The sequence below is a fragment of the Trachurus trachurus genome, assembly GCF_905171665.1.
Source record: "Trachurus trachurus genome assembly, chromosome: 21".
NCBI classification, from domain to species: domain Eukaryota; kingdom Metazoa; phylum Chordata; class Actinopteri; order Carangiformes; family Carangidae; genus Trachurus; species Trachurus trachurus.
Genome location: NC_139899.1, coordinates 21,491,613 through 21,516,170, shown reverse-complemented (window position 1 = coordinate 21,516,170; position 24,558 = coordinate 21,491,613). Strand labels below are relative to the sequence as shown.

Sequence of the window (24,558 nt, the reverse complement as noted above, 5' to 3'; positions counted from 1 at the left end):
CTGTGTTTTTCTCAGTGGGGGGGAGCAGAGACCTTCCTACTGCAGATATTATACTTAATGGCCATTTGTGCCTCATAAAACCCCACTTCATAAAAGCTGAACTATCCCTTTAAGACTGGAAAAAGCCCTGTTTGTAGCTAACAGAATCTGCAGCACTTCACTCTAATTTTCACTAATAAACATGTTATATCTCTTTTGTTTAACCCTAAAAAAGTAGTAGTTTTGACTTGTCTGGTTTGAAATCGGAGTCACAACACATTTCCTCCATGTCTGTAGCAAATTAATAGCCCATGGCTGATATCTAATGCGGTTACACAGTGAGAGGTGACTAATCACGGTATGAGCTGGTGTTTCTTCTCTCATTGCATGCTCTATTTCTTTCCATCTAGCTTTATAGTCTGGTTCACACCAACCAATTAAAGGACTTAGTTGTGCTGCCATATTTGAAATGTGTTTTACTTTTTTTTTTCTGCCCATAACCATCAAGGTCATAATTTGTCCCATTCCTAAAAGCGTTGATACAACTTTTCCATAGGTGTTGACTAAAAAATGTTATGTTATTGCCAATTTTGACCTTGATTGGAGGATTATACCGTAACTGAGACTATAACCTACCACACACAGTCTACAAATGAAGAAGGAAATACCTTGTTGTTCACAGCAGAGTTTCATGTCTGTGCAGAGGAGCTCTCTCTGCGGGTGTCCACGACACTGCGGCACATGCAGACACACACATTATTACAATGGATTTCAGCTTTCTAGGGAATTAATCCCAATCCCAATTTACAGCACAAACAAAGTAGCCACAACTCTTTTCTGGCCCCAAGGATCTCCATGGCACAGAGCAGAGGCATTTACTGCCAGATACGACTTAAAACCATCACTGTTGCTGCATACAGACACACTGCTACTTGCCAAACTGTTGGCAGACAAAAGAATGTCTGTCTCTCCTAATAGTTTCTGTCTCACTGTATCAGCTTCAGGCCTGGCTGGTGAAGATTTAGGCAAGATAAATCCGTCTCCCCACTGGTTTGGCATCGCTTGAACTCCTCATCACTCCGATCTTGTCAGCCTCCTGTATCTCAAGACTCACTTCCCCCCTTTTTTTTCCTCATATCCTGCCTGGTCTGTTTATCTCATCGCAGTCTGAAAGGGGGAAAAACAAAAGAGGCACTTACGCTTGATGCTGCCGCACAAAGTCTGCAAACTGCCGGTCCTTAGCGTAGAGCTCAATGATGCGTATCCTGTCTTGGATTTCCTGCAGAAACACATGATATCAGTCAGCAGGGAACGTTACATCACAGGGCAGGCTGTGGCGGAATCAAAACATGACATTACACCCAAGAAAGGAAAAAAAAATAAATCAACCACCGATTAATTTTTTGGTTGAAAAAGATTGGAAAAAAGTTTGCCAAGTGAGGACCGGGGTTGTGGAGCAAACATTCATCAAGGTTTCCTTTAGTGTCTACTCTTGACAATTTGCCCTCACTGTAGTTCTGCTTTTTAACTTATCTCCATGTTAATTGTTCTTTATGTTGTATGTTTATCATGGTGTTTACCGTTGCCCCTCTTCCCTTCTCACCCTTGCAAAAGAGATCTTGGATCTCGTTAACCTAGTTAAATAAATTGAAAAAAAAAGCCTTTTCTCTGATCTACGATGTGTTCAGTATCCTGCAGAGTATTTTCTGACAACACCAGGCTTGTTTGCTATAAACATTTTATCGCCACAGCTGGTTATCATTTAATTGGGTAATACAGATAATAAGGGCCCTAATGTGGCTAAGACATCTCTTCTAAATCAACCAGGTTGCAGCAGCCCACACACACACACCTCCTTGGTGAGTTCACTGTTCTCATAGATGTGTCGTATCTCCTCGCTGCTGAAGTCGGTGGAGGCCTCTGCGCTGGCACTGCTGTAGATCGGAGCCTCGGGGTAGCGGCGGTAGTAGTGGCTATAGCCTGTGGTGGCCTCGCTCTCATACATGGGATTGTACTTGGTCGCCCTCTCCAGAGATGGGAGACTCTCTGCTCGTCTGCAAAATGACACACAGAGAAATCAGTCCAAGTGCAGAGACAGGATGATGAAAGGATACACTGTCTAAGGAGCCAGAAGGGAAAACTGGGCTGCATAGAGTAAGACGTTAACGTTGATTAATCTTTCTTATCCTCACATGTTTATGTCTGAGTCAGACTCAAGACTGTCACAAAGCCTCTTGTGTTGGGTGTGTTAAGGCTTTTTGAAAAAAAAGAGCAGCGCCGTATCTGATCAGTAAATTGGCCGAGGTTAACACAGTGTTTCTCTGCAGGCTGCTGTGGTAACCACGTCTGACACACACTCACACACAAAGACATGGCTATGTGTGAGTGTGTGTGTGTGTGTGTCTGAAAATGAGAGAAAAAGTGAAGGAGGTAGCAAAAAAAAAACAGGAGAGAAGAAAGGAAACACCCAGGCAGCAGGACAGAGGACGGGGGCGGGGGCAGAGATGGTGCAGGGGATCATTTTGGCCGTCTGACTGAGGATACTGTCCTGGGATGTCTCAAGTTATTCTGTCCCTTCCAGAAAATGACAAGACTCTAAAAGAGAGAGAAAGTCTTCAAACTTACTAATGTTTCATTTCTGTTCACTATCAAACAGACTTAACAGCTTTAGCAGGCTGACAAAAAATCTGAATGTTTAATCCATCATACGCTGTTCATCATGTTATATGGAGTATAATATAACCCACATATATTTTCTCTATCTTATCGTAAAACTTTTATGGTAAAATCATAATTTACTTTGGAAATAACATTTTCATTGTACACCAGTATCACATATACTGTCTGTTCTGTTTCTGCTTGTCCCTAACCCTCATGGCAGCTGAACTCAGACTCAAGGTTACATGTTTTTTTGGCTGCGACTTCATAAACACTTTTAAAGTACAATAGTTCATTAGGTTAAAGCAAAGCTTGGCCACCCTACCCAAAATAAAGCTATTAAAGATAAAGTCAGTTTTCCAGAGTTTAAGTTAAAGAAAGGGAAGTTACCCTCCCTTTTCTTCTATCACTGACAAACTCAATCATGCAAATCTAACTAATACAGAGAATAAGCATGTACAAGCTCTTTACTCATCCAAATACTGCAGACAGGAAAAGTCAAATATGTACAACCTCTATCCCAATTATTATGCTCATACTGTGTACTTCTAACTTAGATGCTAACATTGTGTCTCTGATAATTGTTTTGTGCTCTGTGGTTGTGTCCGAGTGGTATTCCTCACCTTATGGGGTCCTCAGACTCATCCTTGTCATACTGATCCCGTAACGTCCTGGCCAGGAAAAAGATGACTCCAGAAGCCACCAATAGGAAACCAGCTACAGAGGCAATCGCTATGCCGACCACCAGCGGCTCGGACACGTACTCCTCACAGTGCTCTCCTCGGTACCACCAGTTCTCCCCGACACGACACCTGTGGATTTGTCATATTCTCATGAAACCATTTTGACTGGAACTAAATGAGTTGTTACAAACCCATCACAGCTCTTTTGTCTTTTAATTCAAGCTTGAGTTTTAAATGTACAAATGGTTTTTATTATGTCTTGACATAATTGATAACATATCTACTATTATAATTTTCTGTATTATAGTAAATCATTCATGAAACTTCTATTAAAAAAAGTAAAAATGTTTGTTTCCTGTCTCCATGGAGGGATGCAGTCGCACAGCAAGGAGTAAACAAATATCCAACAACATGTGGAGCTGCCTGCGTGTTTTATGATGTGGTAGTGGGTGTAAAACGAAGGTTACTCTCCTTGGCGCGCGGTTTCTTACGTCTGTTCATAATCACTCAGTTTATCATATACAACAGCATCAGCAGAGCCAGAGGACATGTTTGTGTCAATGACTGAATAATTGGCAGATCATCTCACAGACATAAACCCATGCAAATGTCTGTTTAGACACAGAAACACATGCAGAGACACTAAAATGGACAAAACAAAATCTGTTTGTGGGTAATTCTTACACTTTTTTTTGTTTTTTTATTATTTTGAATTACAATAAAATGAGAAGGGCTCTATCATTATATTATGAACATTGTTTCATTAAATAAAACTATAATCATGTGTGTGCCGTCAATTAAAAATAATTAGATCTTAGCAATTACGCCTTCACAAATGGTGTTCATTCATAGTATTAATTTCATTTATGCACTGCACAGAAATCTAATGCCTTGGAGTGTAAATAAATCAACATGGTGAGCTGCCAAAGGTTTGAATAAAAATGTTGACATGCTGATTTCATTTTAAATCTTAATCTAGGCCAGAAATATAAACCTCTGTGTAGAGTTAATTGTTTTTCGTAGCCAAGGTGTAAAACAAAATCTTTATTCCATTTGGTTGTTTATAATTATGATTCCTTATAGGCTAAGGTTAGGGTTATTTACGTCACAAGTAAAAGCAGCCAAATTTAAAACAGGCGTTTTGGAGCGCACAGGACACCTCTTGTCTACACATGATCTTCAAACTAAAGTAACCTCAAAACTAGAAGCTGAGAACATCTGAAAATCTGTTTACTGTTATGTGACAAAGCAGCGCCGCATCTCGCAAACCTGTAAAAACAAACAGACACACACACACACACACACACATGCAAACACACACATGCAGATCACTTCCCATAATCCCCACCCACCTGCAGATGGCTCCCTGTCCCGGGATGATGTCACACTTGCCGTCATTGAGGCAGAAATCTGTCTGGAGCTCACAGATGCTCTGACAGGGCAGACTGTCCACGCTGAAGTAGCCAGCGTTACAGACACACTCCGCTTCCCCCGTCCACTTGTTCACCTTACACTCTGCGTACTCGTTGCACGCCTGGAATTTACAGGGGTCGGCCTGGTCACCTGGATGTTAAAGAGACGGGAAACACTGACTTTAAACTAATGATAACAGGCCTTCTGCTTAACAGCATTTCAAAGATGAAAAAAAGGTAATACTAAAGTAAATAGGAACATTTTGTGAAATACACTTGCCAAGACTTAGATAAGAAGATCTATTCCACTCTTGTGTCTTTGCGGTAAATACAGAGCTAGGTTAGATTAATGCAAAGAGATCCAGTAAGTATTGTGTGTTGGCTGTCACCCAGACAGATTATGACAGCTCAGCCACGATTGTAAACACAAGCATGATTCACTGATATCATGAATGGCTGATTACAAGCTGACTGATGCTCTCACTTACAACACAGCCGGCTTTATAACTGCACTACTAGGCTGTTATAAAAGTAAGAAATAGTGCAAGGAACAGGGCTGCACACTGATCAGTCATTCAAAGTGAAGTTAATGACATGTGCCAACTTGGCTGTGGTCCAGGGAAGCACCGATTATCTCGCCCAAGCTGATGTGACCATGAGGTTCACGTGTCACGACAGGGATTCGACACAAGCCTATAGTCCCTCTCACACTGAAAGCTGTTCTCCAGAGTGACTTAATGCAGTTGTTTTACTAAGCTTTGCTCTCTTGCAGACGCTTAAATAAGAAGATTGATATCACTCTCCTGCTAAACATGAAACTACAGGAAGCTGCAGGCACCATTTTTTTGTTTTATAATGGGGATAATGTGCAGGACTATTGCGTGACCGAAGCCTCTGGCTGCAGCTCTACATCGAAAAAGCAGATATGAAAATGGTATCAATCTTATCTGCATCTCAAGAGGGAAGTGAATAATGGTATTTCCTAAGCCACTTCATTTGAGAAATTAATCATCTGTATAGATCATCAAGCACTGACCTGATTCGACATCCAGCGAGTACTTATCAATGGCCAGGTTCATCGTTTGGTAGGCTGTGTTACAGAAATCTTCCAGGATCAGATAGACGGTGGTGGTGACGCCTCGAGCCACAGGTCTCCCAAACTTCATCCGGCTGTTGACCACGATGCTCCCGTTCCTGAAGTTCAGGATCTCCAGGTTCTCAAAGTGGGTCAGGTTGGACTGCAGGTACGGCACGAGCTGGGAAAATATTTTTTCCAAAAAGTATGCTTCAATGTTACAAAGCAATGATACAAGAGTAAGAATAATGATAAATATGAGTAAAAAAAGTGAGAGGTTTACCAGCTCTAGAAAGCGTTGCTCAAGAGCCTTGTATTCTGGAGAGCTCTTGTTGAAGAGATCCTCGGAGAAGATCATGTTGGTCACCCTCAGGCTGAAGAACACCATCAGCGCTCGTCCAGGGTTCGCAGGCATGGCGATGCTGGCCTGGTCTGTGCCGTGTGAGACACTGAACGGAAATCCAGTGCTGCCCTCCTCGGTGTGGTTGGTCAACCCAAAATCATAGTGAACCACGTCGTAATCCTCATCATCATCCATGCCTTCTTTGGTCTGGATCTGGTGAATAATAAAATAAACAGACTTTGAAATAATACCTCTATCTGGAGCGCAACAATTCTTCCTTTGTCTTAGGGAACTGCTTTCATTAGGCCTTTTCTGAATTTCCTTGAAAGCAAAGAGAACACCCACACACTGAAGGTAATTTATTGAATAAAAAATACCAAGTTTCCACATTATGTCTTCACCACATCATAAATTTCAATTTTAAAACTCGATAAAATTCAATAAATAGATTAAATAAATCGCCTTTATTAATTTATTACATTTATGCATTTATCCAGTGTGCGGGCGTACTTGGTCTTTGGCTGACGCACTGGAAAACATGCTGGGATGTGCATACACTACCATGAGGCGCTGATTAATGACCAAACAGTTGTCGGCCATTACTTAGCTTCATGTAAGATTACCAGACCTTGTGCATTAGTGTGTGATCAGGCTTTAAATTGTGGGGTCTGGTTCTCTGTGGTCAGTCACCACATCTGGACTAATGAAAGAAAGATAAACCCTCTTCCTGGGTCTTTATAGTGCTATCAGTAGCACGCTAGGCTAATAACCTTTTTAAAGTCATAAATGATAAACAAACTCGGGACCTCCCAGAAGTTGCAAAGTGACAAACAGCTTCAATCACAGCAACCCCTGAAACGTTTAATTGTTTTAAAAAAAAAAGTGGAAAAACAGCTTGTGTTGAGGTTTTTTCTCTGACGCACTACAGCCACTTGCACACAATGGACTTTGACAGTTTTGTCACCTAGCAACACTCACTCTCAAATATCAGTCAGCCGTTGCCAAGGCCCGAAGCCAGAAGGCCTTGGCAACGGGCGAAGCCGAAGCCGAAGCTGAGATGCTGTTGTTACAGAAAGAGCTAAAACAGCAGCTGCAGCGTCATTATCGTTTATACCCTCATAGCCTTAACTCACATATAAAGTGAGTAAAGTGTTCTGCTTGTTGAATTTATGTTTGTTTTTTTGTTTGTTTACTTTCTTGTTGACTTGGTTGTGTACATGTGTTTGTAATTCTAAAACCTAGACTTGCAAATCCAGATACATTTGTTTGGATTCGCGTCATTCATTTGCTTTACCTCCACCTCCACCTGCACCAGTGTCGGGATGATAATGCCACGGTGGTCGTCATCGGAGGCGGGGCTCACATCAGAGATACGTGTGAAAGGCGACTCCCTCTCTGGAGACAGTTCGGTCGGTTTGGCCGGGCTCAAGGAATCCGTCACCGGTGTTCCTACTTCATCCCTGTTCACCAGCAGGATCTCGTCCTCTGTGAGATCTTCTGTTGAGATGATAGACACTTCTGTTTCTTCTGCGTCTGCAACCGGAGCTTCAGGTGTTTCTAGGTTGTCTTGTTCTTCTTCAACCTCTGCTGCTTCCTCCTCCACCACGCCACCGTCTTCAAATACAAGGTCCTCCGGTTCGGACGCCTCGGGGTCGGCAAAAACAACGTTTTTGATTCCATCTTCAAGGTTTTCCTCCTCGTCTGCAGGTGGAGCATCAGTGAGGTTTGAGTCTTCAACTGTATCTTCTACTGAGTCTTCACCAACAGGAAGTAGACCTGTCTCCTCTGGCTCTGGCTCTGGCTCTTCGCTCGCTACATCAACATCCTCAGGGGGTGGAGCTTCAACAGGCAGTCCTTCGTCTTCTTCGACTTCCAGCTCCTCTGGGATATCTGCCTCATTCACAGCAACCTCAGTAGGGTAATCTTCCTCCAGAGTCACCTCTCCAGCCCCAGGCTCCTCTCCCACTTCCTCTGTGTCATCTTCTGTTATCAGTCCATCTTCCAGAGGTGTTTCCTCAAGAGAGACATCCTCTTCTTTTTCTAATTCTTGTTCTTCTGCTGCTGCTTCTGCTTCTTCTTGTTCTTCTTCTTCTTCTTGTTCTTCTGTGGCTGCAGTTGGCCAGATCAGCTCCCCGAGGTCATCAGTGCCTGAGCCCGAGGCCTCGATCTCCACCGGTGGTTCGGGCAGTGTGAGGTCCTCTGGCAGCTCAGGGGAGGAGGGGAGTTCTTCTGGGAGCTCCTCTGAAGGGGGGTTCTCCACAGCTGGAGTCTGCACAGTGTCCTCCAGTAACAGACCTTCCTCCTCAATGCCTGGAAAAACAAAGTTGAGAACTCAGTGTGCCTGCCTGCTGGTTTCCATTTTTAGAAAGTGGCTACCATTTTTCCAGTGGCCACAGATTTGTCTGGCAAAGCGAACAAACCGTTCAACTCAAGATCAACAAAATGAGCACCGACAGATGGAGAAAATCACCCATGTCTTTACATTTTTTAAAGTGTTGCAAAAAGGAAAAAGGCTGATATGGCAAATAAAAAGCAGAAGGTAGGAGGATAAACTGCTTGTGCTCATGATTAACACTCACTCGCAGCTTCAGGTGCACTGGTGGTCGGGACAGGAGCAGGAGATATAACAGTGCTCTCCTCCAGCACTATGATGTCATTCTCTGTTGCCGCTGCTGCGTCGGCTTCAGACGGCTCAGGCAGGACATCATCCTCGGCGTCCTCCTCCGGGATCACAACCTCCGTCGGTTCATCAACACTGACGACCTGCATCACAAACAGGATTTATCACATTTCACCGCAGTGTTTTATATTCGTGCGGTCGAGCCAATAAGAGCTTCTGCAGCTGCTCGTTGAATTTTTACTCTACCATTTTACATAAATAAATGAACTGTGGAGTGGAATATGATGGCATTTAAGAATTATTTTTTATGTTTTTCTCTATTTAAAATGTCATAATCTAATAACAGGCTAAAATGCTGCTCATAGCACAAATGTTGCAAATTTGTTGCATCATAGTAAAACTACTGGAGGTCAGCAAAAGTAATGTAGCCTACAGTATGTGCAATACAACATACTTTCATCAGTCTTTCTGCACAAACAATTCCTCCAGTGTTCCTCAATTTAATACATAAAACATCACGTTTTTAGGATTGTGTTTCACCATTTGAGGTTTGTTTTGCCCTTTTTTTTTTTTTTTGATTTTGTTGAACAGCACCAGAAAAGAGAATTGGTTCCTTCAACTTGACAAATCAGTTCCTGATGTTAGCATAGCATTGCTTTTCCTTTTTTTCCCCTAGAAATTCTGTTAAAGTTTGTGCAGCACTTGGATGGAAACAGGGCCAGGTTGACAATAAAAAAAGAGAAAAGCAGCATGAGACAACTGTGATAACTCCAAACAAAAGAACAGATAGAAAGTAAAGCAAGAAAAACACAGAGCCTCAGATGTCTGGAAGATGATCTGTCTGTTCTTCAGTTTTACGTCAGTTTTATATCTGAAGACTACAGCTTTATTTACAGCATGTAAACTTCTCCAGTAATATTAAAACAGGATCGCTACAGTTTATCATGGATCTTTTGACAACAGTCATGTGGAAAATCAGATGATGGAAGTGCTGCAAACCGCAAAACAGCCAAGCAAAATTTCTGAAATGCCAGAAATCTATCAGATTGTTGATCGTTCAGGCTGTTAATCAGACGTCGTCGTGACCTCCTCAGAGTTCACATCAAACGACAGCTAATCTAGCAGAAAGTCTTGATTCTAAAAGTAGCCGAGCCCTGACCAACCCTAGGCTTCAAACCCAATCTGCACAGTGTTTGTCTGGCTCAAGAAGAAAACACATACAGTACAACAAGAAACTGTTTTGACAACTAACCAACAACAATAAAGCCAAATCACTTGTTAATGTTTGCTCTTTTTTTTTTTTTACAACATAACTTGTTTGGATTTATTTTGTAATTTGGCTTTGAATGTGTTGCTTACTACTGTTTTGTGAGCCTCACTGTTGCTTTTCAAAAGCAGAATTAGCAGATACATCAGAGTCCTCAGAGTTTACCAATGGATCCCACAAATAACTCTTTAAATTAGGGTTGCACAAATTATCACCATGTAAGTGAAGTGCAATATCCAAATCACAGGAGCTGCAATTTCTTTTGATGAAGCTAAAATGGCACGATAAATGTTCATCTTCAAAACTGTCCAGGAACATGTTTGTTTGGCACAAGACCAAACAAAAAGTCCCATCATAAATTGTACATTTTTTAAAAGAGAAAATATGAAACTGTGAAAGTGAAAGCAAAACTGATCATTTGAACTGAAACTACAACCACAAGCAGCCCATATGGTTTGCAGTATGATGTTTTTTGTTTGTTTTTGTTTTTTTTTACATATCTTGCAGCTCCACTTTGAATGTATGAAGGTGTAATTTGGTATTGTAGGCTCCATACTTCTTATTAACTCAATGAAAACTTGGGGGAAGAAAAAAAAAGCTCTGAATCCAAACCAGGGCAGAGAAGTGCTTCGGTGGCACAGTAGCTCTCTGCTCCGGCACTGTGAATCAATTACTGATGTGAAGTTTGCCAAACTCTTCCAAGTTCATATAATGAGTCAAATTAATCACACTGCGAGCTGAGCTGTAAAGCGAACTAGCAGACACATATAGCACAACATAAACTCTGATTATCCTCAAAAGAACACACTCGGCCACATGACAGCACAAATAAAGAGAGTCTTTAGATAGTATTACTGGTCTGAATGAATTCATATGTGTACTCTCTCCCTCTCTTTCTTGGCTTTGCTGCCCTGTGCTGTGCTGTGGTGTGGTGCACTGTAGCCTTTGCCCCAGAATAGCAGTGGATTATTACAGCAAGAGCCAAACTAATCCTGAAAGCTGCACTTCATCCTCACTGGTGAGCTCATCCCCTACCTGAACTGGTGTGGTCTGGATAACATCACAAGCCAGTTACAGGTTATCGCAACATCAGTCAAACGGCGACTGTCAGCTTCCTTAAACAGAAGCGATTTATCAACTTTGTGGGACCTCAAAGCACCACGGGATAGCCCCCGAGGTAGAGAGATCGTTGTTGTGATAGTTGCGGAGGTAACTCGCTACTCACCGTGTCTCCTTCTGCAGTGTTGACAGACTCGGGGATCTCAGACACTGTGAAACCAGAGGGGGGGAACAAATATTAATACAAACTGACACGAAAAAGGCACAGACGCCAAATAGCCTAAATAATCCTGCCTGCAAGAGTCTGGGAAATCCTTTCAAGTGTTTCTGTTTGAGCCAGTGACAGCCTTCATTCTGACAGCGCTACCTTCAGGGGTAAACATCTACAAATCAGTGCTAAAATCTGGAGCGAATATCATCCAGCGTGAGCCACGGCTATTCTTGCAAGCAAGCAAAAACAAAGCCAAGGCTGTGGCTTTAAGTTCCCTTCGGCCACACGTGTCAGCCATATGAGAGTGCTTAGCCTTCATTTCACATGTCTCAGCCTATAACTAATTCAAGAATTAGATGGCATCCATCTCAACAGGAGCTCGCAAGCACAGTAAACTAATGACACACGTTCTCTTAAAAAACATGAGCGAGGAGAGATCTCACAGGAGGAGGAGGAGGAGGAGGAGGAGGAGGAGGAGGAGGAGGAGGAGGAGGAGGAGGAGGAGGATATAGACACGATCACATCCATCACCTTTATTCTTCAAACTTGTGGACAACAGCCCAAACTGTGAGTAGGAGGTACCTAACCTACTTCTGACTGTCAGAATCTCACAGATGCAGCAGTTTGGATCTCCCTACAGAGTGTGTGTGTGTGTGTGTGTGTGTGTGTGTGTGTGTGTGTGTGTGTGTGTGTGTGTGTGTGTGTGTGTGTGTGTGTGTGTGTGTGTGTGTGTGTGTGTGTGTGTGTGTGCGTGCGTGCGTGTATGTGCGATGCTTTAACTATGTTTGTTGACAGGTATCAGGGAGCACCACTGCTTGTCTGAAACAAGAGATATTTAAATTGTCTTTATGTCCAGCTGTAAGCCTCACGATAAAAATAAACAGTAATGGTAACAGAACTTGTAGCTCGCCCAGATGCATTGTGGGTAATGCAGGTGCCAGGTTTTGCCAGGGAAGAAAAAAAAACTGAGCGATATCTTTGATTTTGCGCCACAGATCTAAATCGTCCTCATAGAAACTGCTGTTGAGTTGGACATTAACGTTAAATTAGCCGAGTCCTCTTTTAAGAGTCGACTGTAAGTTCCACTGGGTGTTCGCCAAAATAAAGGATTAAAAGTAAAGCCCCCCCCTACCAAAGAAAAAAAAACCCTTAGGGCTCAGATTTCAAACGTCATTTTTGCTGAGTTGTACTTTGCAGAGCGTTTAATGACGAGGATTTAACTGTAGCACAGAATAAATACACAGATCCTATAACTGATGACTCTGTGATTTGTTCATTAAAAACCAGCCTCGTTCTTTTTTAACTTGTTATAAATATGTGTCTGTCCTCTTTGACAGAAAAAGCAGACAAATAAGGAACAGATGAGACTATTAAAACCCTGGAATGTTTTCTCAAGTGCTGTAGCATACAGTGTAATATCAGTGCTGGGTCCACTGTGTCTCCATTCGATATGACATGTGGACGTTTGCCCTGCAATGCAACGCGCAATTCTGCCAGTGCATTCCCAGTGACTCCACCACCACCACGCCAATTAAATAAATATCTATAAATCAAATAAAAGAGGCTGCGTGCACGTGCTCTGTTGCAGTGCAGGCAGAGCTCAGCTATCGTCGTCTCACTCTCACCGCTCTCTAGCTCCAAGCGATGCAGGGCCTCGGTGCCAAAGTTCTTGATCTCGGTGATGGTGTACACCACCGTGGGGATCTCCTTGACCTCCTGGTACGAGTTCTCCACCCGGTTCGACTGCAGGGTCAAGTAGTCCAGTTGATCGTTGCTGACCCCTGCTCCGTCCACCGCCACCGTGACCGCGTAGTCCACCACCACGCCATCCATCCTGAAAAACACACAAAGACGCAGCTGTTACATCAAATCTACATATACTGAGCAGTCTGAAGAGAATAACACAACATAATCACATACAGATTTTTGTTGGAATTGTAGAGTTTTTATATAATTAACAATTTTATCTGGTACAATTTTGTGGTCTAATTCAATCATGCTGTAACTGTAGATTTCAAGACTTGATTAATCGGCCTGCTGGAAGAAAAATGAGGCACAGTCGCTAAGAAGAATAAGAAGTGTGTTGTGAAATATCCCAGCAGCGAAAAAGTAATGACTTCTAATCTTGTTTTGGAAATGATTTCACAAAAGAATATGCATGAGAAATTTCTAGAAACTCATTGTTTTTACTTTACTTATCAAGGGTAGTTCAACTTCTGACAATCAATTCTGATGTTCTTTAATCATCATTATTATTGTTTCTATGATGGTTAACTCTCGTTTTTGATTCATATCCAAGGAATCATTTCTTAGGTAAATTGGCATATACTCTATATCTTAACTGCTGTGATTGAGCTTTGATAAGTCCATTCCCTCTGGAAACATCAAATTTGGTTATTTTAAATTAGATTTTATATGCAGAATTTAGATACATATCCATATAAGAAAAACAAATGTTATGATTGTCTAAACACATGAACATAAGTATCAATTTATACAAGGAATACAGTTGCATCTTTTCACATCTTTCATCATCTTCTACATGAGATTTTCGTCTCCTCTGAATCGACTGTCCCCAAGTTCAAAAACAACCTCTCGATCTCAATTATCATTCATAATGGTATTTTGAATTTTAGCCATATTCCCCTGCCCTAATCTATTTATTCAATTCCCGTTCCATTTTGACTAATCTTTTTCTCTGAAGCACTAAAAGAGTTGAGTTATTTGAACAAAGACGCCTTCATAGCAGTTGTTGAGAGACGGACGATTCCTGTCAATTTTTACAATCCAAAAATCAGTGTGGAAATTTTCCACTCGATATACTGGTACAACGTTTATACCTGAACACTATTTTATCCTCTGTTTATACATATTTTTACAATAAGAAAATGGAAAACAAATGTCTCCTGGATGAGAGAGAGCGAGAGAGAGAGAGAGAGAGAGAGAGCACCTCTCTAAGACGATGAAAACCGCTTAGGTATTACTGTGATTTAACGTCAAACTTGTTAAAAGAGTTGTCGAGCGCTCACAGATGACTGATGACTCTGGTGATTTACTCCCGCTTGGAAGGCAGGGGGTTCGACTATGTAGGTCAAAAACTGCAGAGTCAGCAGAATGATCAATATCATCATCATAAACATGGAAATCACACAAGAGATTCCAGGCCGTTGAAGAAGAAAAAAAAAAGGGGAGGGGGGGTGAACATCTATCAGGCTTTATTTGACTACTGAGAGCCTTCCACTCTGACCTAGTTTGTGGGGTTTTCTGGCAGACGTCTGAGCACGTGCCGGCCCGCAGTCGGCCCCATTTAGAGGGAGGTCCAACTTTTCCCCCCCTTCAATTTCACACATACACTGAGGCAGACAAAACTCCTGCTCCTGCTGTGCCCTGTGATTTGCAGCAGCGTTGTCATCCAACATCCAACACACCATCACTGTGAATATACTGAATATACTTCTCGGTGCACTCGATGTATGTACGTATGTTTGTACAATTATGGCTAAATAGTTCACAATGTATGTGTAACAACAAAAGTAATAAAGAGTAGAGTTTATAGTGTCCAGCATTGTATTGCAACTGAGTAATTTACGATAATACTGAATTACAGTGTTGGGTTAATTGCGCTTTTTCCATTTTCTGCTCTTTTATAGTTTCATTCTACAACATTTCAGCAAATACTTATTGTTCCTTTCACTTTACTGTGTTTTCACTCACAAAGCACTTTATAAGGAAAACCATACTAATGCAAGACAGGGCTTCACTTTGGCACCGATCTCACAAGATGAAGAAAACATTTCTGTGAGATTCTGACCCATATTGACACAATCCTCACATCCCAAGATTTCTGCAGATTTGTTCATGCTGTGAATCTCTCATTCCACCAAACTCCCGGAGAAGATCTACAGGATTCAGATCTAGTGGCTGGGGAGATCACTGAGGTTCACTGAATCCATTAAAGGAGCAACAGCATTTTGGCTGTGAGTACTCAAGGAATGATTGATTGTTATGAAGAGGCCGAGGCCAAGAATGTGCCAGGAAAACACCATTACATCACCAACACCAGGCCAGGACTGTGGACACAAGGCACGTTGGGTTCATGGATTCCCGCAACTGATGCACAATCTGGTCGTAAACCATCTGCTGCCTCAGCAGAAATCCAGGTGATTCATTGGACCAGGCAACATATTCCCGGTCTTGGTGAAGCTGTGCCAACTCAAGCTTATGGCTCCTGTTCTTGGTTTTTTTTTCCTGCTGTTGTAGCTCATCCCCTTAGAAGTTCAATGTGTTGTGAACTCTCACAGTTGTAACAAGTGGTTATCTGAGTTACCATTGCTCCAACCAGTCCGGCCATTCTGCTCTGACCTCTCTCATCAGCAAGGTGTTGTATTTACAGCTGCTCATTGGATGTTTGGGGGGTTTTTTCACTCTGATGTTTGACTTGTCCTGACCCATGTTTACTCTACACAATTGTATGTATTGCATCAATATGCAGGTGTATTGGTGTCCCTAATAAAGAACTCAGTGAGTGGATATTACAGTTGCTTTGCAGATTAAGGTTTTCTTGATCAGCACATGCAAAATAACCTAAATGTTAAACTATTACTGTTACATAGAAATTGAAATGCATGTCTGTCACAGCATCTTCAACTGTATTCCTTCTCTGTGTGTTTTAGTTCCTCTCCTTTGCCTCTTTTCCCCCGGGACCCGCTGTATTTTTCTCTCTAACCCGTCTCCTCTCCATCTTCCGACCTCACCAGAGGCTGATTGGTGAGGTCGTAAAGCCCCGATAATCGTCTCTATCGAAGAGCACCTGCTCACTCGATTGGGCCCATCCTGATCCCACTTAGCAGGTGAGTGACCACACTAAGACCATTAACACAGGCAACTAGTGACACACCTTAACACGTGCCCACGCTCACAGGTAAACACAGTGTGAGATGAAGGTGACGCTACATGCACCCACACCGCTGCAGCTAAGGGATGGTTGCTAGGGATCTGTGGGCTTAAAATGCAAGACAGGATAGGGAAAACTACTCAAGGTCAAGCTACCACTGATGACTCACCCTTGGGTGTCCTTCTGAGGCCTACATAAAAGAATAAGAAGCTGTTAAATCTCAGCAGGAAAAAAAGCTGGAATGGTGTTAATGCTACAAATTCAGGGAAGTTTTCGCTCTGACGTTTAGTCCTGACCTGAAGTCCAGGACAGTAACACTCTTAAATCCTGGAAGCCCCTCCAGAGCATCCTCTATCTGCAAAGACAAACAATGATCAGGCATCATAAACAATCCTCGGCTAAGGGCAGTTTCTCGTTTAGACAGAGTTACAATCAACTTGCTCTGCAAAATAAATCAGATTTATAGTTCCAAAAGGGCTGATTTTGCTGCGGCCTGGATCATTATTCTCAAGAGGCACCGCGGTCAACTCGCGGGAAACTCGTTTTATTGGTCTACAAGGCTTTGCTTCTACGCCTTCAGAGAAAACAATACATATGCTGTTGTGCAGACTCACTGACCCAGTTTATTTTATCCATCAGAGGAGGAAGGAAGCAAAAAGATCTCCAGGACCTTTTGTCTCCGATCTCCTCTTCTCTACACCCAATAAACTATCTCTGAGTCTCCAGCCCCCGTCCTCTCCTCCATTATAATCCCTTAAAGGCACGTAAACTTGTGTGTATGCAGCGTGTGTGTGTTGGTATATGCAGATCTTATGCATGGAGAAAATCTCTGCAGAAAATAATACAAATCAAAGGTTAAGGAGAGATGACTTAATTATTTTTAATCTGTGTGAGGTTGCGTACCCACTGCATTCGTGTGTGGATCTGACCGCCAGGGAAAAGTACCAAAAGAAATTTGCAGAATTTTCCAAGTACCTGTAAAACCACTGAAGTCGCGTCCAAAGGTGAGAACCTGCGCAAATGCGTATGTGCAAAAGTTTATCTAATCCCAAGACGCATCATAAAGTTGTATTTTCAGCACATAGTTATTTCACCAAAACCAAATGTGTACCATAAAATCTGTGTTTTTTGAACCCCGGCCTAAGAGATTGGGTTTAACTACTGCTGCAGTTAAAGCGCGTGTTATTAAAACTAACAAGGCATCCATCATAGACCATAAAGCAGGAGATATATCAGGTCCAGACCAGAGCCAAGATACAGTAGCACTGAGGGGAGTCATAAAAGCAGACCGAGCCAGAGACTAACCTTTTCAGCGAGCTGTCTACTGAGCATTTGGAAGTGGGGGCTAGTTGGATCCTCAAGGTCGTCGCTGTACATCTCTCCTGTCAGAAGGATGCTGAGCTCCACCACCTGCTCCAGCACAATGGGTGTGGGAGGCTGCATGGCGATGTCATTGTCCAGCTGCACAGTGAGAAACACATACAGTTACACATATAGATGAAGATGACCAAACATTCAAAATGTATGGGTGAATACTCACCGTGATCTCCTCCGCCTCTGGGACAGTGGTGACTGCTGCTGCTGCTGCTGCTGCTGCTGCTGCTGCTGCTGCTGCTGCTGCTGCTGCTGCTGCTTCCTCCTCCTTCTCTTCTTTAGCTACATCTTCTGAGAGGTGGAGTCCATGTGTGCAAAGAGAAAAAAAAACATACAGGTTGTGGATTTATTTCAAGTGGATGTGAACCAGCAAACACTCACAGAAAACGTCCAGCATGATATGAAAAACGTATTTGTGTGCACAGGACGGTGTTGTCAGTAGTGTCACTGACCTTTCACAGCAGCGTCTGATGTGCGTGGTGTTGGAGCGCTGTGAACCAGTAAAGAAACCACCGTCACATTACTTCATAATCACCAATGATGTTAAATTTGAATAATAAAGCTAGGACCTTTTTCTTTTTTTTGACAAATAGCGTCTCAACCTAATAGGTTACACAACACAGCCCTACCTATTAAATCATTACATTACATATTACATCATCAACTTTACCCCTACCAAACATCATACAATCTTTTATAACACATTATAATATAGCTATATCCAAGCATAAAGGCATTTTCAGTGTTAATTGTGTAAACTATGTGTCTACATACAGTATGAAGACATATTTCCTATTATTATATAACTATTTGCATTGTGTTTTACAATATTGTTTTAACAACAATATTATGAAGTGTAAACCATTAATAATGGTTTACATGCCATGGTCATATGCTTAGTGGTGTCAAAGTAGTGTGTTTCAGGGTTGTGTAACCCAAGAGGAATAGTACAGTTCGTCCATGTGTTTTTCTCCGTTTTGTGGGGCAACAACATAAAGGAACGAGCTCTGTTGGGATGTGATTACAGGCTCTTAATGGGATATGTTGAAAATTATAAAACTAGAGAAAATAATGCTTGTGTTATCATTTAAACATAAAAAGAGGAAACTAATGCACTACACTAGAGCTTGGATATTAGTATCCAAGTCTAAAACACACACTATTAAAAATAGGGGAGGGGGAAAAACAACAAACAATTGAACATGAGACATGTGAAGACGTGTGGTCATTGCTGAGCGGGAATATGAACAGGTAAGGTTGAAGAGCACTGACAACCTTACCTGCACATATGCTGCCAGGACCTGGTGGGCTCACTACGGATAGTGGGAAGAATGACACATTTACAAAACACAGACTTTTTACAATCAGATTATAAATGAATGACTGAGTGATTGTGTTCGGTTTGTTTTATACCTTTTCACACCTGGCTGTGACATTCTCTGAAAAAAAAAAAGACAGAAATATTATTAGCCATCATGCAGAACGCTTTATTATGGTCTGTATGGTCTCTCTTTTATTAAACCATTAGTCCTCCACTAACCTTTTTAACCAGAGCCTGGTGCTCCTCTGACTGGCTGAAGTAGCTGCCAATATCTTGTGCCGTGACTGTGCCCTCCTGGCACCGGCTCATCCAGCTTTGGTACTCTTCTTGCTCTGGGAGGCGGTCCCAGAAGATCTTAAAAGCCTCCCATATGGTCTCCTGGCACACTGGTCAGACCAGGGAGAGACAACATCCACTTAAAACGGAGTCACAGAACACATTAGAGCAATATTGCAACAATATTTTCCAAATAAATCTCCTGGGAGAGCCCTTACTGGCCTTGATGGGCTCTTTTAGACCAGAGCGACCACTCTGCGGGCTCATTAGTAAGAAGACTTTATCATATTTTAAATCATACAATATATGATATAGACTATATATCATCAGCTTGATGTTCTGGCACCAAAATCTACATCCACAGCCATGTTAGCTTCATGACGTAACTCTCCTCCATGAGTCAGCCTACTGGGCACTGATCCAAAGTCAGTGCCACTGACATATGCTCCAATCGCCTTCTCTAATCAATGCTGTCTGTGAGACGTGACACACCAGTGGTCAAACTCCAAATCCAAATCTAGCTTACTTAACAAACTTCAACTTTTCACTATCACAGCCTAATTTATTTAGACTGATTCTTGGCACCATCGGCCTCATCCGGCTGTCCACGAGTTCAGTGACAATAATCACCTAGATCCTGCGCCTCAGTGTCTGTTAGGCAATAAAGGGGTTAAAATGTGTCCTCACTGCCCACTGCAGTTCCCTGTTTATCTACTGCTTTTTTTTAACTAAATCATGCAACAAAAATGTATTAATTAATTAACAGAAAACAAAAAATAACACATTTTCTAGCATTGATGGAGAAACTGTTTTGGGTCTTTAGTAAAGTAAAAGTAGCAATGACCCAATGAAATAAATACTCCAAAGATACCTCTATACTTAAGAAGAAAAAGTGCAGACATATCATCAGCAGTGTGCAAGTGTACTCATATACAAATATAAGTATAAAACCTCTCCACTTTCATTTTTAGTTCACATTAATGACACTTCATGCTGTTGCATTTGGTCATGTTGCAATGCATTTAAACTACTTCAAATACAGGCGGTGATTTATTCTTTAACAATATTGTTTATGTATTTGCATATAATATACAGATCGACTGGCAACTAAAGCAGGGTTTAAAAAAACAGGGGAAAAAAATATATTTTTTAAGTTAATTTCTCTCTGAAATGTGCCGAGTACAAGTATTGAGTAATGCACAGTTGCCCATAAAGTTGGAATAATTTTGTTTTCAGACACAATCCTCTTTTTTTCCTATTATAAATTTTTCACAGTGATATGTTTGGAAGAGATTTATCAATACAGTTCTGAGAAGATACAGTATACACTCTATCTTTCAAGAATAAATCACATTGTCCCAGGGATCTATGTTCTCTATTATACCAAAATCATTGCTGTGGAAGTAGAGATATTGTGTCAAAAGTATCAAAACCTGGTAACCCACAATGCAACTCAACCACCTGCACGTTGGTTGAAGATCCTGGTGTGTTAGGGGTCGGTTCCACTATGTTCCCTGCTTACTAAAAAAAAGGCAGGAAACATAGCAGTAACATTAATGTGTTAATTTAACATCTCTAAACAACTGCTGCTGTTTCCTGACGTTTTTGGATAAGCGGGGAACATAGGACCGGGGGAACAGAACTGACCCCTAACACACCAGGATCTTCAACCAAAGTGCAGGTGGTTGAGTTGCAATGTGGGTTACCAGGTTTTGACACTTTTGACACAGTATCTCTACTTCCACAGCAATTATATTGGTATATATTTTTTGACTGTCCTCTTCTAAGCGTAGATACTTCAAAATCAACAAAAAGAAATCCCAAACTTTTAGTTAAGTTGAGCTTTAGCTTTCGTTTAACTGTTTGATTTCCTTGAGCTGACCCTGTAAGGAGAAAGGTCTACCTGAAGTAGACCACAGCCTGTCTTGTATGTAAATCTCATAAGGCCTAATTGCCACTGGTGTTCACACAGATGTCGACCGACACCCCTCTGCTTGACTCTGCTGCTGTAAATGCAGCAAAGGTTAAAACCCTTAGTGGACAATTCATTCTTTGCACGGTGAAGAAGACGTGCAGTGAAGACCACCTCTGTGTCCTCCAACCTGACAATAACAGGTGTATAGTGCGAGTGTCCACCTACGGTGTGATCTACCCTCGTCTCACCTCTGAGATGAAAGTAGCTCAGGTGTGTCGCGACAACCTGCTGTGCTGTCTCCTGTGCACACAGTTTGACACCACTCGGAAAAAGGATGTTCCTTTTCCGTCGAGAGATAACCGCATGGCCTCTTTGAGATTCCTTCAGGTCAGAAACACGAACGATGCGTGGATACACCACGGGTTCCTCACTATAAGGCAGACTCAGGTATCCCATAGCGGAACCCTCCAGAGTTGCACCTAGGACACCACAAAAAGACAACACACATTTAGGGTTTAAATGTGACTGTGCTTTGGGCAAGCAGCAGACTAGATGCTCATGAGCTCACTACTGATACATACCTGTTCTTATGTCCAGAAATAAACCAAGGGAACTAAATGCAACGAGATAGAAAACACATTTCCAATATACGATGTTCATGTTAAATCCGTGGGTTTGAGTTTAAATCTGTGGACTCCGAAATGGATCAAGTAGATATGTAGTTCCTCTCAAGTCACGTAACTGCAGTGTGAACAGCTTCTTACAAGTTTGCATAGTTCAGAATTCCCCAGACGCAGAAAAACAACAGAACCCCGTCCAGAAATCATTTGTCGACACAGTCACATACTGGTTTCCTGCTTTTTCCCCCCCTGCAGCTGAAGAGAGAGGTGTGTCACATGGTGCTGAGAGGACAGCTCCTGGCTCAGGTAGATAGGCAGATGGCTCCTAGAGAGAGGGGAGGGATTTTTATTTTAATGCTTTCTAATCCTGTTTACTCTAAGCCTTTTAGAAGAGCTCGCCAAGAAGTTACTGGAGCAACGCTGAGGAGGGAGGGGGCTTAGTGTGGAGGAAACGTGGACGGAGAGCAGAGGAAGAAAAGGCTTCGCAAATTGACGGCAAACGCAGAGATGCAGTGACACATATCGAGATTATGACAGTTTAGCGATTCAAGCAGTGATTCAATCAGGAAGTAATGTCTTCAACAAGAATTGTTAACTCTTTAGGCCAAAGGCTTCAACACTGGTCGTTCAGTTTCAGCCCAATCAGACAAATCATGCAATTCGCACATGCAGCCTGCAAAGATAAGCAGGCTTTGGGAAGAGAATATATGTATCATTAATCTCCTTTGAAGGATTATATAAAAGAATAAAGTGCTGATGTGGTTGTAGCAGATACAGACTCAAGAGCTGCTTCACCTCATGTAGCGCCTTTAAGTTTTACCTATATCCCTCTCACAGACCCCTACCACCCAGAAATATAGTGAATTTAAATATAGCCAATTAGCAGATGAAGCGTTGAGCTCAACCCTTCCAGGGATGCCTATATGGACGGACGGCAGTGAGAGTCGTGGGCTTAGTCAGGGGTCGACCTTTAACCCCAAACTCTTCCTATGGGATTTATCCTGTTTTTAAAAAGGGAAATCTGTTTCTTCTTATCCTTAAATAGCTGTTTACGTACAACGATCTGCCATAATGTTATGACCACTGACAGGTGCAGTGAACATATAACACTGATTATCTTGTTAGAGTGGTACCCGTCAGTGGGTGGGTCATATACAGTATTGGGTGGGAGAAGACAGAGAAGAATGGAAGTATTGTAAAGAAGATTATGTTACTCAAAGTACTGAAGAAAAAGAAAAAGAAACAAGTGAGATTTTTCAATCAAAATCACAAGAGTCAACCTCATGGTGGCGCGAGAGGAAAAGTCAAGGGATCACTGTGCACAATATTGTGCAGATCTACAGTATGTGGTAAATGTGAAGATATTTCACTGAGTGAGAACAAAAACACGCACATCCCAAAAAACGTGAGGCTAGGTGCAGGTCCACAAAAGGAGACACAAGTAGAAAAAGAAGAAGACCGCACACCAGCAATTGCTCCCGTGACAATTTATTGTCACACACAAGAGAAGTAACGTTTCGGGCTCAGCCCTTCATCAGACAACTGATGACAACTGATGAAGGGCTGAGCCCGAAACGTTACTTCTCTTGTGTGTGACAATAAATTGTCACGCGAGCAAATGCTGGTGTGCGGTCTTCTTCTTTTTCTAAGATATTTCACTGAAACACATGAAAACTTTGCGTTAAATGATTAAGCCCTGGTTTTTACAACCATACTAATGCAAAAGCACAGAAATATTTCTCTGTCAAGTAAAATTGCTTGCTTGAATTTTAATTCTGCATGGTTAAGAGTCCAGTGGGGTTGGCCACATCCGAAGGGTCACTAACCTGAGCATGTGAGAAGAACAATGGTAGAGAAAAAAAGAGAAAAACAACGCTTTTAGTGAAATATTGGATAATTTTAACTTATTTAAATTAAAACATTTTGAAATTAGAGAGTAAAATCTTCATCTACACAATTTAAAGTCAACTGAAGTGTGACAAAAGGGTCATCTGTAACTTTTAAAAAAATAAAAATGACCACCTTCTCCTGCAGTTGAATTGCTAAAATCCTTTGCCTCGGCTTTTCTGGCCCATAAATAAGACAACCTGTTTTAACATGCACTTTGATTATTCCTACAAAAACAGAGGTGATGAGCTCAACAGTCAAGTCCACTGCGCTGAACAATGTTTAACTGTTGTTTAACTCCAACGTGGACTTGATCCTGTGACCTGAGATCAGGGACAACTCACGAATGCAGCCAAGTCGGTGTAAATGGCCTAGAATAGCGGTTTCACTAGAGGAGTGATGCCAGTGAAGCATGTGCAACATGGAGATGCTGCAGCGGCTGCAGCACAGTGCCACACAAGAGTGGGAGGGGGATTACTCAGTCAGACTGTGAAGGGATCTGACAGACTGAGACATTAAATACACCTAAGATGACCATGTTAACCCTCTGAACAGATTATATCGGCAAGCATTGTAATGTACAGGCATCTCCACACTGAGCCTCATGGCCAAAGAACAAAGTTGAAAAAAGATGACAGATTATGAGCAACCAAAGAAATGTTTTTGCAGAAAATGAAATTTCTAATACACACCAAAGGAAACAATCAGCTGATTCACAATGCAGACAGTCAGTCTCTGGTTTAGTCATGAATCACTACGGTAATCCTCGTGTTGTTGTGAAAACCAAGAGGGGGAAAACAGTGTCAAGAGTCAGGAGGACTACACCCAGACAGTGTCCAGTCGACTCGCCACAATTCATCCTGAACGGCGGCTTTGCCTCGATACATCGATCTGTGTGGTTTCACATGGAAAACCAGTAAAAGACAACACCAGCAAAATAACAAGTAGTTTGGTCAAGAAGTTT

The 24,558-nt window shown here is 42.0% G+C and overlaps 1 protein-coding gene across 1 annotated transcript; it reads right to left on the bottom strand.

The window, feature by feature from the left end:
• Positions 1-668: 668 nt before the first annotated feature.
• On the bottom strand, positions 669-21,747 carry impg2a (interphotoreceptor matrix proteoglycan 2a; the record flags this gene model as incomplete). The annotated part of the gene is made up of 20 exons (XM_083995997.1): positions 669-711; positions 1,179-1,258; positions 1,832-2,033; positions 3,261-3,449; positions 4,673-4,883; positions 5,769-5,988; positions 6,091-6,363; positions 7,457-8,460; positions 8,730-8,913; positions 11,263-11,306; positions 12,933-13,141; positions 16,371-16,391; positions 16,498-16,556; positions 17,507-17,662; positions 18,232-18,247; positions 18,856-18,888; positions 18,989-19,014; positions 19,116-19,282; positions 21,336-21,566; positions 21,669-21,747. 20 exons carry the CDS (start codon positions 21,745-21,747, stop codon positions 669-671), a joined length of 3,447 nt encoding a protein of 1,148 aa, XP_083852123.1.
• Positions 21,748-24,558: the final 2,811 nt, after the last annotated feature.